Consider the following 18,890-nt stretch of genomic DNA (forward strand, 5'->3'; position numbering starts at 1 on the left):
CTTCTCGGTTCCCATTATCAAGTTTATTAGAATGCTATTTTGATTATGAGTGTATTTTACAAAATAGATGTACATAGTAATATGAGCTGTTTCTAAATGTTCTTATTTGTTTATATGAAGCTGATTTATAAATTGTTTAGCTTTGTCTTACTAGATAATCTAATTAAATGAGGTTAACTTTAGTTAATAATAGTATTGAATTGATATGGTGGCAGCTGAGGTACTGCTGCTTAGGATAGGGGGATAACTTGAGTGGTATGTGCTACTCAAAGTTGGAGTTCTTAACTCCAGGCTGGGTGCAATGTTTAATCCTAATATTATTTTCACCTGTTTATTGTTGTTTGTATATAGTTCTGACAACCACAACACATTTTATAAACTTATTGTCACTACAAATAAAAGTGAAGCTTATACAAAATCCCATAAGATTTTCAATAAATACAGCTATAATTAATGGTACACCTAAAGGAGGAGGTATAATATCATTTATTTTGTTAATTGTTATTCTGATTATATGTTTTATATGTTTATAAAAGCTAAATGATTTCCCTAAAAGGAATTTCTTTAAACATTAATGGACTGAATAACCCATGTAAAAGGGCAAGTTTAATGAGATACATTAATTTGCATAGGGCCAACTTAGTATTCCTTCAAGAAACACATCTCCTGAAAAGGATATTGATAAATTAGCCACTAATAAATATACAGTCTTGGTTAGTTCAGAACACACTCAGAAAAAAAGAGGAGTGGCTATTTTATGGAATAAAAGCATGCCCATACCTAAAACTATTAAGTCTTATAAAGATGATAAAGGAATGTTTTGTATGGTTACAATACAGATTAATGGAAAGACATATACATTAATCAATGTATATTGGATACCAGGAATTGGCATTAATACAGTGAAACACCATCTCAATAAGATCATATAATTTTCTATAGGAGATATTATTTTAGCAGGTGACTTTAATTGTATCCTACATGAAAAAGATACTACTACTATAGGAAAAAGGAAAATTACATATAATGCAAAACATTTAAAGGATTTTGTTAATATCATTTGAATGATAGTAATAATCAGATAGATTCAAAATCATTACCATACACTTTTTTTCTAACAGATATAAAACTTATTCAAAAATAGATAGAGTCTTTATTTCTAACCAGATGGTTACAGACTTAATTAATTCTAAAATCATTTTGTGTCCTATAGCAGATCATAATTCAATTGTCTTTGAGTTTATGATAAAAAGTACTTACAATGTTCAGATCAAAAGGATACCAGCATACTTAACTCAACTAAAAGACTATAAAGATTATATACTTTCAGAAGTGCAACATTTTTAGACTTAAACAATACACCTGAAGTCTCCATTGTTTATGTTTGGGATGCTTTAAAATCATATTTATATGGACAAAGTATCAGATGGTATAATAATAAAAGGAAATCTTGGGACAAGGAATTACTAGATATTCAAAGCAAATTAGACTCATACAAACATAATAATAAAGAAAATATTATGGACAAAAAAGTCATTGAAGAAATAAATAAATTAAATGAGAAATACAAAGAAATTTTAACTCATAAAGTTAAAATAACATTAAAGAAATATAAGTTTTTGTCTTACTCAATAAGTCCCAAATACTTACATAGACTTAAAAATAAAACAAAAAGGGTGAATAAACAAAATCATATCAAAGAAATTTTCTCCAAGGAAAAAGAAGAATGTTTCTAGTTTACCAGAAATATTAGATGAATTTAGAAATCACTTTCATAAAATTAATCATAATAACATTAACATGGAGCCTAAAGATAAAATAAAGAAATTTATAACTACAAACATGAACAAAAAACTTAATAAACAACAGATTAAACTAATGGATAAAAATATTTCATATACAGAGGTTATTACACAAATAAACAAGCTTAAATCAAACAAAGCACCAGGTAATGATGGTATTATACCAGAGATCTATAAAATTCTACCCAAAAGTGCTTACTCATTAATACATTAGGTTTTTATTTTGGCCCCAAATGAGTTAACAACTCCCCCATCTTGGCAATGCACATTTATTTCACCAATTTTAAAACCCAATAAAGACCCAACCAGATGCACTTCATATAGACCTATTTCATTACTTAATGTTGACTATAAAATGTTTATGAGTATTTTTGCTGATAGATTAAAGACAATCATCCCAGGCATTATAGATATAGACCAGACAGGCTTTATTGTAAATAGAAATACTTTTGATAATATAAGGAGAACTTTAACGTTAATTGATTTTGCAAATAGGAAAAAGAAAGATTTAACACTTATTAGTCTCGATATAAGTTCAGCATTTGATTCAGTAAGTTGGGACTACTTGTTTATCTTACTGAAGTGCACAAACTTCTCAGATGCATTTGTAAATCTAATTGAACATCTATATAAAGGAGCATTGGCTTACATTAAGATAGGAACATATGTCTCACAAAAATACCCATTTTAAAGGTACAAAACAAGGGTGTCCACTCTCTCCACTATTATTTACTTTAATAATGGGGCCTTGGGCTAATTTGATCAGAAACAGTACTGATATAGAAGGATTTGATATAGATGAAAATACAATATCTAAAATTCAACTTTTTGCAGATGATGTTCTAATTACATCAGCTGGATCTAACTCTTCTATGCAGTCCTTATTTGATAAAATGATGGATTTTAAAAATATCTCTGGTTTAATATTCAATGAAGAAAAACTAAAATATTACCAATATACACACAAAAAATGTCCTCATTAATGATTTTAACAAATATATACCCAACTCAGGTCAGATAACTTACTTAGGTATAATATTAACTAAAGATATCAAATCTATTATACATAATAATTATAGTACCTGTCTTCTTAATATACAAAATCTTTTCAATAGCTGGAACAATATGTTTTTACCATGGAAGAGAGACTCACAATTATTAAAATGATAGTATTCCCTAAGATATTATACTTAATACAATCAATAATACTCCCACCTACAAAAATAATTATTAAGAAATTGAATTCACTAATGTTAAATTTCTTATGGGCACCTAATAGATCTAGGATTGCATTAAAGAAACATATTAATAGCTGGTCTCAAGGGGGCATTTCATTTCCAGACTTTAATTTATATACTATCTCTTCTATTATAAAAGTTATTACTTTGTTAATAGATCAGTCATATGTTGCAAGATGGAAAGATTACTGGGAACTAATTAGCATTCACTTCATGAAAATCTCTTTAATACATAAAAATATTATTGTAAATAACCCCATGTTATGGTTACTAAAAGAATTTTGTACTTCATCCATTACACCAAAATATGTAGTTAGTTACCCATTAAATATTATTATCAGTTATCGTAATTTTATATTCATGCATCCTAAGTATAAGGAATGGAATTTTATTCTATTCCCTATAATGTATACACAAGGTATGCTTTTGTCAACCACCTCTGAAAGAACTCTTTTAGTCACAGAGAATGATCTAAAGTATTGGTATCAGTTGCTGTCTGATAATAAAGTAAAAAATTTAGACTTCTTAAAGCAAGAATTTGATTTGAGGGAAACATGTTGGTTAGAAATTCAGACTTTTCGACAACATCTTATTAATAAAATTGATTTAATGTCTTTAACAGTTAAAGAATCTGTTCCAATACTGATTGATTACTTGATATTAAATTTACAACATAGAGTTTCTGATAAAGGTAAGCTCTCATACATACATAAAATTATCAGAGAAGAAACTCATTACAGTTCAGATACCTATTGGAATTATTTCATTTCCATTAATGGTGAATCACCAAAACAACAAGATAAACAATATATATTGGAATCTGCTTATAAAACTACTTCTTCCACTAACTGGAGACTTTTTACTTGGAATATTTTACATAGATCCTTCTATACACCTTTAATGATGAATAAAATAAATAATAAAGACAACTTATGTAAAAGATGTAATGTAGAAATAAATGCTGATTGGGCACATATGTTTTATGACTGTATAAAATTGAAGGAATATTGGAAGTTAATCAATGATTTTTTGCAGGCCCTTTTCACAGATAATTTCATTGTTTCTAAATCACTTATATTATTTAACACACCTGTTCCTAAAAGTGTTAAAAGTTAAACTTCCCTTATTATGGTCTATTCTAGCAGTGGCTAGAAAAATAATAACCAGAAATTGGATTTCAGATACCCTCCTTCATTTAATGAATTTAAAAATGTTATGACTGAAGTGTGTCATATGGAATTGATGATAATAAAATCAAGAACTACTAGAAAAACATCTTATTATATTATATGGGATACTTTACAAAACCTGTTAAAAAATCTTAGTCTCAATAGCATGACATTATAGTTTAATCAATTGATTTGATTTGTAGTGGATGTCTTTGTAAATACTTTGGTTATTTTATTGAATGTTATAACTATTTCTATTTTAATTGCTTGTATAAAATTGTTATGATATTTATTTTGTATGTTAAAAAAATAAACTTGTTTTAAAAAAAAAGAACATTTGGTTTACCTTGCTATATGTAAAGACTGTGGACATTTTTATGTAGGGAAGACGGAAAGGAGACTGAACAGAAGGATTTATGAACACTGTTATAGTATTACAAAAAAGGATGAGAAAAATGCACTTTTTAAGCATATTAGTATGAACCCTTCACACTCTTTTCAATTTGGTATCCTTGAAGTAGTTAGTAAGAACATTACGGGTGGGGTTTGGACCAACAAACTGCTTAGGGCAGAGGCAAGGTGGCAATTTAAATTAAACGCTACTGAAGCCCCCAGGTATTAATGAACATATAAGTATTAAACCTGAATTAAAGTTTAGGGCATCTAAACTTTAAAAGCTTGTATTTTATTATTATTATATATATTTTATAATTCTTTCCTCAATTTTTACTTCCTTTTAAGAAAAGTCATATTTTTTTCCTCTAAGGTATACTTTATTGTTTGAATGTTACTACAGCTAGGCACTTTCACTTTAAGAATTAATTAAAGTTGATTAATGGCGACAGCTTCCTGTATAAAACTGTAAGAAAGCAATGGTAAAATGTTCTGACGAAGTCTGATGATGAAAGTGCTTTACCTATTTGGATTTGTATTGGATTATATTGTTTTTATACTTGGACATTTTAAAGGTTTTGAATAAAACATTTTCTATCCAGGTTGTAGGAATTCGGCTACAGAGTGGTTGTTTTTACATTTATTGGTGGAGTTTTCCACTCTTGCACCTTGCTGCTGTTCTCAATATTGTATGAGAGCTTAACAAAAGCATGTGCTATCCTCTGTTTGTGAGATGGATGTGCAGAATGATTGAATGTCAAATGTAACCAGAAATTGTTCATTGTCCCAAATCTTATATTGACTATGGGAGTCTAAAAAAATCTTACAGCTCTTTAATATAAGATGATATAATCAGAACCAGGGGATTTAAGATGTTATCTAGGTGCCTAGAAATAAACTATATATTAGACCAGACATTGTTCACAACTTGATAAATTTGAATTTGCAGTCATGTTTTTTGGGTCCTTGGGTAACTATATTTATACTGGCAATGTGAACACAGCCAGGACAGTTCTATGCCCTTCAAGGTGTAAACACAAAAAGGCATCTTAAATATGAAAACATTTTATTAGGTTAGTTCTTTTGCTTTATAAAGTACAGAACTTTATCAGAACTGTGGAAAAAACAAACATACCATTTAAATAAGCATTAAAATCACTTAAAACAGCAGATGATTAAAAAGCTACATAATAAAAAACATCTTATAATCAGTTGCAATAGAAACAATTTTCTAAGCCAGATTTAATTTTTGTGATATCATCTCCCTGCATTTACTGCAATCAGAATCAAAAAGACGATCTGAAGAAGGTCTGAAAAGGCTGAAAGCGCTCATCCAGGATTTTACCTTTCATTATTTTTAGTGTTTTAACAATAAACCTTTGGTATGGTGGCATCTCATCTCTTTGATTGTGATTTACTCTGTTGAAGACAGAGCTGCCTCTGGTGACCCTAAGGAATTTGTTTTATTGCATTTACTGCTTTCATTGCTGTGGTTATCGCTGCTGTGGGCTTTCTTTGTCTTTTGAACTCCGTTTTTGTGCTTTTATCATGTAATAATATGAAACAGTGTGTCTTACTTTTGTGAATTGTGCAAACCTTAGTTCTTTGTTTTGTAAAACAATTTACACCTAAGTACTGTTATATGAACAGCTAGTTTTCTCCCTTTAGAAAAGACAATGAGTGCTTAGCACAATTCTACAAAAAATGGTACTCTGATTTCAAAAAGTGTAGAAAAAGCTGCATGTTTAAATTCAAAGACATAAAACATCTAAGGAGTAGTAACAGCCTTTTCAAAACAACTCAAGCTTACAAATGATATCTGTACCCATTTGTGGGACATATTGCATGTACAAAACCTTCACATGTAGAAAACACATTCAGATTCAAGAGGCATGCCAAGTTTCTTGTAAATGCTTACAGTGCAGGACCACTGCTGCTTTGTATCTTCAAGACACAACACTCTGAACAATAACTGTACGTGCCTGTTAAATTTATTTTGTATTTTTGTGATGTTTTGCCTCTGAATTTTGCTGTATTTCAAACTTTATTCCAGTAAATACATACTGTGTAACCAGTTGTTGGAATGTCTGTTACAGTTCCGGATGGTATGAGATTCAGACTTACATGCTTGCAGTGTCTTCTCATGCAGCATTACAACAGCTGTTGGATATGGGTGGGTGCATCACAAAAGTGACAGTGAGTTGCAGGAACTATACACAATTATTCATTTTCTTGTCTCCCACTCTGCAATGACCCACTAGATAAAACTCTGGTGATAAAAGAAACAATTATACACAATTAGAGTGTTATAGTGGGAAGTTTTGTTAGTAGCAGATAAAAAATCAGCTTTGAATTACATGGATAATATTCCTTTTAAGTTTTTAATGCAACAAATTAAGCAGGCATGAGGAACTGAATTCTGGTTTAATTTCCAATATTTGCAGATTTGCTGTATGTTTTTAACTCCTGTTCCCTTTTGCTTTTTAAATTTATTTTGTAAGTTAAATAACATTAAAAGGAGAAATATTTCACATACAGACATTTATACATAGAAATGCATGTTCATGCACGTGCACACACAAAAACATCTATACGAAATATGTTGTATAATAAATTAAATATTTATAAGTACAAGGAAACAAGTTTACTAAGAAGTGGAGAAATGCCAGTGCTTATAATCATTTCAGAATGACTAAGTTAAGTGCATTTATATGCAATGTCATTCAGAGTCTGCTGAGTTATGTATTTAGAGGGGGCCCATGGTGCCAGTAAGCTGTTGTGTAAAAGCAACATGCTAGCTTCTAGGAGAGCAAAAATCATATGTCTCACGTCTCTGTGAGTTAGGTTATCTGAAGCAGACAGCATATAGGAATCAGTGTAATTAATCTAAAGTAAAACATCCATTACTGAGGCATCAAAATCTATCAAAAACCAGGTAAGTCTAAGCTTGTTAATGCTATGCAAAGAAAAAAAAAATCGATGTGGCAATAGAGGCCAAGATGGGAGTATGCTCTACAAAGAGGGATGGACGTACCTGCATATTACAAAATAGATCAAACAATAGGAATGGCAACTCTTTTTTGTATGTAAAAAAAGGGGTCTATATTATAACATCAAATTTTATAAAGTTCAAATATTATAATATCGAACCAGTTTTGTCGAATGCTGAAAACAGCAAAGGTGCAGGACACCAAATTTTTCCCAGGGAAAGAATTTGGTGGGCCATTGCTGTGGCTTCGCTGTTTTCAGTGTTCGATATGTTGGAATGTTATGGGTCGGGTTCAGGTAAGTGTGCGATTGTGTGTCGGTTAGGGGGCGGATTAGGTGAGTTAGGGTTAGGGCGCGGGTCAGGTAAGTGTGCGAATGTGTATAGGTTAGGGTTGGGGGCAGGTTAGGTGTGTTAGGGTTAGGGCGCCAGTCAGGTAAGTGTGCGGTTGTGTGTAGGTTAGGGTTAGGGGGCGGGTTAGGTGAGTTAGGGTTAGGGCACGGGTGAGGTGAGTGTGCGATAGTGACGGACCTTTGGGTTAGGGTTGGGTTAAGGTAAGTGGATAGCTAGTAGTGTATGTAAAGTTTACTTTAGGTTTAAGTGTAGGATTTTAAGTGTATGTGTGTGGATTGCTGTTTTTTGTGTGTGTTTGTGTTGTGTGTATGTTTTTCGAAATAGCGATTTTTTTTCCTGGGAAAAAAAATCGCTATTCTGACTGTTTGATGTTTGCGGATTTCGGTGTTTAGGGTTTGATATTATAACATTCGATCTTTGTAGATTTCGATGTTATAATATAGGCCCTAAAAAAAGTATGATGTTAAGTATACATATCTACTTTTGACAAAATCAAACTGCATTAAGTTATGAAGAAGGAATTATTCTTCTTTGCCTGAATACGGGAAAGGATGAATCTGTCCATCTGCCATATTCTCTACAACGCTGCAGCTGTACTATCTGATGACCCAGTGTAATATATCACAACAAATATGGAGTTATCAAAGTTAGGGCATTCCTGTCTATGTCAGAACAAATCATTGCTATTATCTTTCTTTTTAATACAATAACCTGTGTTCCTATATTCTCTGTTACAGATTCGACATGGTTTTACTCACACAGCTAATCGTTTTGTCTGTGTATATAATTCAAGAATGGTAACAGGTGCAAATCTTTTGATATATGTCAAATTTAATAAGGATCTACTGTCTATAAAACTTTTCTAACTGCAAGATCCACATGGATAAGTTTCAGATGGTTTATTAGAAACAATAGAATAGTATAGAAATAAACTAGTGTCATGCTTATTTCTAGATCTATCTAAAACATTTGATACAGTCTCCCACCCCTCTGTTCAGGACAAACTCACTAACCTTAATTTCTCCACCTCTACCATTGACTGGTTTTCTAGCTACCTTACAGACTGACTTCAATCAGTAAAGTGGCTCCTTGCTCTCTCTCTTTCTCTCTCCTCCTCTCCCTATCAAAATGTATGTTCCCAAAGGATCTATTCTTGGTCCCCTACTCTTCAATATTTTTACTAATTAACTCTTCACCTCCTGCCCTCAGTCAACCCTCATCCAATATGTTGTTGACTCTACAGTCATCTCCATTGCGGACAAACCCACTGACCTACATTGTATTACCCAAAAATCCTTCAAATCTGTTGAGTCCTGGCCCTCTAAAAAACAGCTAATTCTAAATCCTTAAAAAAAAAAAAAAACTCTTACTTTTTCTTCCCAAAAACCTACACAACCTTAAATTCACTTTTGCTATCCACTCTCTAAATAAAACACCAATAATAGTTGAACCCAACACAAAACTTCTCAGGAGTCATAATAGATGACCACCAACTGAAATTTAATTTACATGTTAACAATTGTATAAAGAAAACCCATCAAAAACTTGGTCTCTTATATAAAAATAAAAAGTTCCTATCAGACACAGCTAAAATCTCCCTGTCTCATACCTATCGCCTACTAAGCTTACTATACAGCTCTCAAATCCTCTACAACCTCCAAACATCTCTCCTAACTAAGCTGAAGAATGCCTATAACAAAGTGACCAGATTCGCTGCAAATCAGAGCTACACGTCTCATCATTGCCTCTCACTAAAACACTTGAACTGTCTGGAATTACCCCACCAGCTTCTCCTCTCTCAGCTTCAAATTCTCCACTCTATCCTGTCCCACTCAAACATCTGTCTCAACCTGTCTCCTCTAATCTCCTTCTACACTTCCTCTAGAACTCTCAGAAGCTCAAACTAGAACCTACTAAAAATAAACCTAAGAGCAAAATTGGTCAAAACCTCTATAGCTACCACCCTACCATCTCTTGGAACAAGTTCCCATTGGAAATGAGATCACTTAATCAACTCAATGAATTCAAAACAGCCACCAAAGAATATCTTAAAAGTCTCTGGTCTTACCACTGTACTCATCCTCCATAAACTGTCCCTCACCGATTGTAATCTTACTTTTCTGCCTTTTACTGGTTTCATTTTTGTTTAGTGTTAGCTCTGTTTGACGTATTAACTAATTATTCTGTACTTTATACAGCCTCTTTTCTAACAGGCAAGACCTTGACTGTATTTTTAACTTTGTATACTGTATGATAAATCTGCATACTCTTTCTTGTGCATATCCTAAGTGTAATGTCAACTATAACTCTGTAAATAGTCTTAATGCTCTACTGTTTCTAACTTAAAAATGCTAATGCTGTTGATTTTTTTGTAAATTTGTGGAACTTAAAAAATGGAACTTACAAATGCTAAAGTTTTGATTTCTATGTAAATTTGTGGAGCTTTTCTCTCCGGGTCTCTGCTGAAAAAGGGCTATCAGCTCAGATGGACTAACACAGTCAACAAATGTAAAATAAAATAAATAAAATAAATAAATGCACTATGACCATTTTTCATTTAATTTAACAGCTGTTTGAAATTCTTTTGTTTCTTTTTGACTAAAGTAGGCCTATCAGCAAATTAACAAATCCTGATTCCACAGAATACTTTTCCAGTTGTTACGCACAATGTTTTGATCCTCCAACTGTCAACTGATGTTCTTATTGCAAAACTCTTTTCATAAGCATTATCCTCACTATTAACAGGTTAATAAGTAACACGTTTATTAAAATTTAAAATCCAAAGAAGCCAAGGAAGAAGCAAAAATCGACAATAGCAGAATCTATGCCCCTTCAATAAGGGTTTTAAAGGCATACAAGCATTTAACCCAGGTGTATGGTTAGCTTGCAATTCAGCTATCCATCTTAACTCAGCTAATTCAGTACTGTGTACAACCTCACCCACCCCCCCATGCTCACCTGTTGAATGTATAACACCATAAACTGAAATTTATGTTCTTTTATTTCAATATGTTGATATAGAGCATTACTTCTCTAACATAATCTGATGTCACTCATATGTTGCGATATATGTTGTTTTAACATTCCGTTAGTCTTCCCAACATAGAATGCTTGGCATTATATGCACTTAGTTAAATGCACCACATTTTTAGTTTTAACTGGTTGTGGAGGCTCCAGTGGGTTTTCTTTTTATCCTGCATTTATTAGAATCAGTGTAATTAATATATATATATATATATATATATATATATATATATATATATGTGTGTATATATATCATACTTCTTAACTGTCCAGATTTTTGCAGAATGTCCAGATTTTTACCTCATATTTTTGTGTCCTATACCTCATAAAACTTGTGACTTTCTAGCACATCACTGGGGACTGACGTTATTTAACAACAACAGACATTTGAGTTTTAGATTTCATATCCTTCAAAAAATGTATGATAACACAAGTCAGCAACTTTCTAAGTTTAAAAGAGCAATAATTTAAAATTTGTCCTTAGTTTTGGGACTTTGTCCCCCCATTATTTTTGGCTTTCTCCAGATTTAATGTGCTATGAGTTTGAGATGCATGATATATGATCATCCAAACATTGGTCAAAAAACACATCCATTTTCAGTAAGTGCCATTCTTTGTCAACCACTTCTCTAACCTTAATTGTATTCGTACCGTAGGTAGTAATAAAACAAAGCACTGATGTTTGAGTTTGAATGTTACTCTCATTTCTAGCAGTTAATAAAACATCCCTTTTAGTATTTGAAGCTATACTTCTTGCTTGTTTCACTAAAGACACATTATACATCTTAAACATAAAAATTGTGCTTTAGGGATGTTCATAACAATATGTCTTGGATGGCAACTACTAGCGTCTAATAGCATTCTTTGTAAATTGTTTTCTGTATAGGTTCATTACCATTGTACCGTCAATCAACTTCATAATGTTGATGTAAAGGAAATCTGTATTAAATAAATCTCTTCTCCCTATAAACATTAAGCCAAAATCATTAGAGTTCATATATATAACAAAATGCTTGCCTCCATTGTGCCTGACTAAACACACCAACAATCATCTAAGAAGTGGTGCCACATAATCAACTAATTTTGAAATGGTTTGTATCATTATATACCAAACCCTCTTCCATACCCAATGAAAAGGTCAGCATAATGGGAGCAAAAGGTGTACCCATTGCAACCCCCTTTGTTTGCAGATAACAGTCAGTACCAAAATAGAAAACATTATGTTCAAGAACTATCTTTATTAGTTTTAATAGATATTCAGAATGTTCCTCTGAATATAAACCTGAGATTAAAAGCCAGTATCTGACACCTAACTTTCCACCTTCATGGGGTATGCTCGTATACAAAGATTGTACATCGAGAAGACATAAAAAGGAATTATTGGGGACCTGCAACTCATCCGTGAATTTCCGTAGAGTCTCTTAAATGTGCTCTTACCAAACCCAGCAAATGTTTTAATTGATTTTCTGAGTATATGGACAATGGTTCCATTAACGAATCATGTCCTCATACAATAGATCTCCCAGGTGGATTGGTTGCAGACTTATATATTTTCAGTAAGATGTAAAAATCTTTGTGGTTTGGGATCCTTCACCAACAGCTGTTCTACTAAAGATTCAATAATTAAACCTTGATTTTTAGCTTTCAACAAGAACTTATTATTTTTTTTTTTCATTTTGGTTACCGTAGGGGTAAAAATATTGGGGAATATCTTTCTTGGTTCAAAAAAAAAAATGGATTCAGATAAGGAACATGCTAGTAGAAATGTAAGTGTTGGCAGTAATAACTGTAGTAACTGTGTATACTGCAAGATTGTTTCCTGGACCAAATCTTTCACATCAGTGTATATATATATATATATATATATATATATATATATATATATATATATATACATATATATATATATATATATATATACACACATATATATATATATATATATATATATATATATATATACATATATATATATAAATTTATATTTTATATATATAACAGTTGATCTGCTGTCACGACCCCTGACAGGAGCAGCTGAAAGAAGAAGATATATATATATTTTTTTTATATATATGTGTCTGTGTGTGTGTATGTGTATGTGTGTGTATGTATATATTTATTCAATTATCTCATTTGTAATGCTTAGCAGTTTAGCCTTGGGGTAACCATGGTCAGCAGACAATTCATTTACAATATGTAGTAATAGGAAGATGAACATATAACAGACATTCTACTAAACTGTCCTCTGATATAACTTAATTTCATGTTCACAGGAAGGGAATTGTGAAATGTAAAATGTTTTTGACAAATGTCAATTTCCTCTGTAAACAGTTCTCAGACTTCTACTCACGCTTGATAAACAGTTAAACCTATACTAGTATGAAGAAAATGTTCAAAAATAGTCATATTATTAATTTCATGCAGATCATTATGAAATCTTTCTGATTCTCCATCCCAGCTGGAAAAAAACAATTCTATATGTAGAAATTTGGAATGCTGCACACTGAAACAAATGGTGTTTGTATAGAAATTTGGTCTCCCAGCATACGAAAATGAAATCTAAAAAGCAGGGTCTCATATATACAGGTGTAACTCAAAAGGCAGAATACACATTTCATAGAAAGTGAATCACATATGGTTGAATTTGGTTTTATATAGTATAGGTAAGCAGGAGTTGTTGTTGTTGTTTGTCTTTTCCCGGTTAGGGGTTGCCACAGCGGAATGCCGGTCCGCTAATGATTGGCAGTAGATTTTCACGAACGCCGAGGTGCCAGCTCAACGTCCAACCATCAACGAAGGCATGCCCATTTACGCATGTCTTTCAAACGCCACCCAACTGCGGGGAGGACATGCAGATTCCACACAGAAGCTACTCCCCGCATTTCAGCCGAGAATCGAACGGGAGGACCTCTTGCTGTGAGGCAACAATGCTATCGTTGCACCACCGCGGCAATACAAGCAGGAGTGTGAAGGAAAAAATGGAAGTGTTGTTGAATCAATATTATTCCAGTCTGTTTCTGGTAAATTTAACTCCCCAGCCACTATTATTCTTCCCTCCTGTATTTAATGCAAAAAATGTATGAATTCCTCTACGTCGTCAGCACTTTACTTTGTTGGTCTATGCACTTTATCATAGGTAGGCACTAGGCTACTGGCCCTAGGGCCCACAAAAGCCCAGCCAAGTGGTACACCGGCTTTTGCCACCAAATAATTTGTTATATGTTTCAGGGTTGCCTTTCTGCCACAGTTACACAAGTTACAGTATTGATGTTATCACTCAACACGTAATAATCACAGCTCTCATAACAATCTTTAATTACTATCATACCTCCACCTGATTTTTTGTTAGAATGTAGGTTGCAATAAAAACATTTATACCTTGACAGAACTGATTTCCAGTCATTGTTCTTTAACCATGTTTGGCAAACAATAACAACATCAAACTTTTAAGAACACAGCAGATCTTCCAATCTATATAAAAATATATATTATTAATGCTCCTAGTATTAATGATCATCAGAGATGCATCAAATGCTGCTGTTTTTGACCTAGCAAAAATACTGACTTGTGTTTGTTAAATATTGCAACATATCTGCTGCAAAAATTCTCTTCCTTGATCATAGCTCTATACATTTCCATTTTTTTTAAAAGGGACATTTTTTTATGTAGTTATTCATCCAAAAAATATTTTTATTCATTGTGATTTGACTCCCCTTTCTATTTGTGATTTGTGAAAATGATGTCATTACACCTCTACAAGCTATGCCATCTAAGAGGACTGTAACTTCCCTATTAACAGTCAGAGAGTCCTTGTGGATGAGAGCCTTTGTACCAACACAGGTTCATAGGACGATACTATGCTATTAGCCCGGAGGCCCTTATAAGCCTAGCCAAGAATTTTGTCCATGTTCCCACAAAGTCAGCACCTGTTTCCCTGTCCAGCAGGGACACTTGTGGGATACCAGGGGTGCATTTTCTGTTTCCCATCCAGTCGTCCAGGTTCCACTTAAAGAGGGCTAGTCAGGTACTGTGCTTGACATGGAGAGGGAGTCTAGTCTACAGATGGGGGGAGTCTTTGGGACACAAATCTTTCTACCAACAAGTTCTGTTAATGTCACAGACCAGTTTCAGGCCTTGCATGTGGGTTGCGTGAGTGGAGTTTGACTTACAGATATGCAGCAGCTCCTTCAAGGCTGACTTTGAGATGGCCTTGTATGCCAGAAACAGATCACCTCTGAGCAGTCTGTTCGAGACCGAGTAGAGGGACAGGGCTTTTAGCCTATCTGTGTAGGATGGGTGTTTGAGACCATGGATTTTCCTGGTCAGGAACCTCTGTGGTCTCTCCAACTGCTACATGGGCTTGGCAAGGTACATGCCGAAGGGGGCATTGTACTTGATAATGAGTCTGATAAGGGAGGAGTACAGGGATGTTATGACCTCCTTGTTCCTTGATGAAATACCCTTACTTATGAGGTGGACCATGTAGAAAGCCTTCCGTACAATAGAGGTAATGTGGTAGTCAAAAGTCAGGTTGCTCTCAACATGGGTGCCCAAGTCTCTCATGACAGATTGTGTGCTTAACCCATTGATATTGATGTGATAATTAGTGGGGATGCAATTTCCCCCAAAGGGGAATAGAAACAGATCAATACTTTCTAACATTAAAGCATTCTAAGGTCTTTCTCACATATTCATTTTTTTATCCCGACAACCATGACACCATTTGATATTCATTGTCTTCACTGCAAATGTAAGTATCAGTTCCTCTAATAAGTGAGTCTCTAATTACAATAATATCTCATCTGACCAGATCTGAAAAGCCTTCAACTTCTAATTCAATCATTTCTGCTCTATGAGTTGTTACAAAGCAACGATCTTCATCACAATCAGTTTTATTAATCTCAATGTTTTCCTTGCGTATTACATTTTTAAGCATACAATTCTTACCCAGCGGGTACATCCACAGCTTGAGCCACGTTGCAAACCTCTGTCTTTCTCCTGTTTTTTCCTTACAGTAACGTTCTTCAGTCCTACCACATTCAATTTTGATTTCATCCTTTTCACCCGCCCCTTGCTTTTTTTCTACATACTCTTTTGAAAACAAATGATGCCTTTTTCTGTAGATTGAAGGTTTTGTTGTAGAACAATGTTAGCACTCCCTGTAATTTGTGTGTTACATAACAGAGCAGTGTCCTTCTAAGTGTGCATTCTCTTTGCTTTATGGACATTAATCGGTTCCTTTTTCTTCCTTGCTATTTGTTGTGAATGTAGTACTTTTTTTTAATTTTCTTCTACGTGCTCTGAATCCTCAGATTGCTGAATACGTCTATAAGCAATTCCAAAGCTGTCAGTGATATTATGTTGTTCAATAGGGGTCGAATGATCTTAACTGACAATAGTCGCTTTCTTTCCTAAATATGTTTTACTTGCTCTTTGCCTAACAGTATTTGTCTCATCAGTCCAGCCATTAGTATATGTAACAACAGTTCTCCAAGCCGTGCCAACTGCACAAGTGCAATCATCATCAGTAAGTCTAGATTTATCACTGCTAAAGGTAAGCAAATCATCCAGCTTTTGACCTGTGGAACACAGATCACCAGTGTTGTCAGGTGCTACCTTTAAATATACGTACCGTTTAGTACACTGTACAAGACACTTGTGCTCTAGCAAACCATTAATGGCATACTGATTTAAAGAATCCATTTTCAGCTGCAAGTGAATAAAGAATTCTAATAGAAAAGACTAATCAGAATCAGTTATCACAGAATTCAAAGAGATTTTAAATCAGCTTATATGAGAAAAATCACACAAACAATAAACAACTAAATATTAAATTAAGTGGAATAAATTTGTTGCTCTGGCCGCACCAGTTGTGAAAGTCACACAAAAGCTGTAGTTCTTTACACACTGCACACAAATGCACACAGCAGCTCAATATCATTCACAGTTGCGCCTCTTTTTAACAGTACAGATAAATAAATTACAAACCAACAAAGGATTGTTTCAGATAGGATCTGGATTGTTCTCTCTGCAGTCTGTGTGAATTTATAGCTTCCTTGGCCCCTTGGGATGTCTAGAGTTTGCCTGTCAAAAACCTATCCCTTTCTAACAACAAACTGAAAATTTGAGGTAAAACAACAAAATATAAATCAGAGTAAATCTTCTTGTCTGCATGCTATCCCTTTCTTCCTACAAATAGTGAAAACAGCGGTATAGTTAAAATATAAATCAAAATAAATCTTCTCTTGCTAGGCAGCTGTACAGTTGATCACAAACCAACATAGCACTTTTTCAGATAAGCTTCTCTCTGTAGTTAGTGTCTTATAGGGTCCTTCATACTCTAGACTTTTGAGCCATGAAAGAGCCAAACCCCATTTTACCTCATTCCTCCACAGAACAAATGGTACCTGAAATACCCAATTAAAAGAATTAAATCTTCATTGACAGATAAATAAGATGAATTAGCCTAATAGATTTCTATTCCAATGTGTCCCTCATCTCTGGAACAAGTTTCCCCTACATGTCAAGCAGGGTAGCACACTTGTCACCTTGAAGGTAAACCTAGATAACTGGATAGGCAGTCTCAAAGTCTGTCCCAGTTTTTATTGTCCTGCTCTCGTTGAGGCTGGAAGGAACTTCTGAATATGGGTTTTTGGCTAGGCTTGTGATGGTCTGCAGACTACCAATGAACCTGCAAGAATCGCCAAAAGATTTCACTTTTTTCTATACCCTACAAATACTGTAGTCCTAAGGAGGAGCTCTTGCATTGTCCCTTATTCCAGGACAACCTCTGTCTTAAGTTGTTCCCACCCATCCTCCTACCTATCCCTTTTCTTCTCAACCAGCATTTGTCCCTGAACGTTCTCATCTTACTATGACCCTTATTCCTACTCTAAGTTATTTTATATGGCTACTGCAATCTTTTTCCCCAATTCCTTGACTTTGTATTTTTCCCATGCCCTTGCAATTTTCCTTTTCACACTCCAGCAACAAATTACAACTCCATGTTCTCCTCTAGGCTCTTACTCTCCACCTCCACTTTGACACCAAAAGACAAAATGTCCACCTTTCTCGTAACATTTTAACATTGACCCTGTCCCATACCACGATTGCCATTTTTTTAAGTTGTATTACCACAGAAAACGATCACATATGCAGTTGATCTACCTCCATCTTATTGCATCTCCAGCACATTGGCTCTGACCACCTCCCTTCTTTCAACAACTGTAATAGCATCTTCTATCATCTATGTACCAAACCCCAAGGAAAATCCCTTAACAGTCCCACGTAACCCATCCAAACCCTTGATAAAAGAGTTTACTTTAGCTGGTCTTAGCTATTTGTTGACATCTGTTAGACAGTGTCATGATGTGAAACTGTAGCTGGGAACCAAGTCTAAATATAGAACTTTACTGTCTATTCTAGGTCATTCACTCCGAGAAAAATTCCTTTCTGAAGCAGCATAAGATATGAATTGGGGAGATGTTAGGTGTTTAATGATATGTGATATGCAGCAGAGAAACAGGAGGAAATGAAAAAAAAATGAAAGGTGCTGAAGGCTTCCTGAGCATTAAACAACACATGGTTATATGAGAAAAATAATTCTGTTTAAGGTTAACTACAATAGATGGTGGAATTTACATTTAACTTTTCCAAATGGATATGTGGCTTAATTTCCAACTACTTTGTCCATACAGGAAGAAAGTATCAGGTCAGGTGAATGACCAGCACCTAAATACTGACATATTAATTCATTTATATTTTTGTACTTTAATTTTCATATTAGGATACTTTCATTGTGCAGTGCTTTGACCCCTTGGCATAGTCATTTGGAAATTAATATGAATACATGCATTAACTTATTTGCATACTATGATAAAACTCTGCACTTACTGTATAACTGCATCCTTCTCCATTATGAAAT

General features: G+C 33.8%; 1 protein-coding gene across 1 annotated transcript in view; it reads right to left on the reverse strand.

The window, feature by feature from the left end:
- Window positions 1–5,794: 5,794 nt before the first annotated feature.
- RAB7B (RAB7B, member RAS oncogene family) overlaps window positions 5,795–18,890 on the reverse strand; it is a 302,865-nt gene continuing 289,769 nt past the window's right edge. Inside the window, exon 6 of the mRNA XM_044076843.1 lies at window positions 5,795–6,871. Within this exon, the coding sequence (XP_043932778.1) occupies window positions 6,860–6,871 (12 nt within the window). The 3' untranslated portion in view covers window positions 5,795–6,859. The remainder of the gene's footprint in view (window positions 6,872–18,890) is intronic.

This window comes from Protopterus annectens, chromosome 7.part0, assembly GCF_019279795.1.
Source record: "Protopterus annectens isolate FY-2018-M chromosome 7.part0, PAN1.0, whole genome shotgun sequence".
Taxonomy (NCBI): Eukaryota; Metazoa; Chordata; order Ceratodontiformes; family Protopteridae; genus Protopterus; species Protopterus annectens.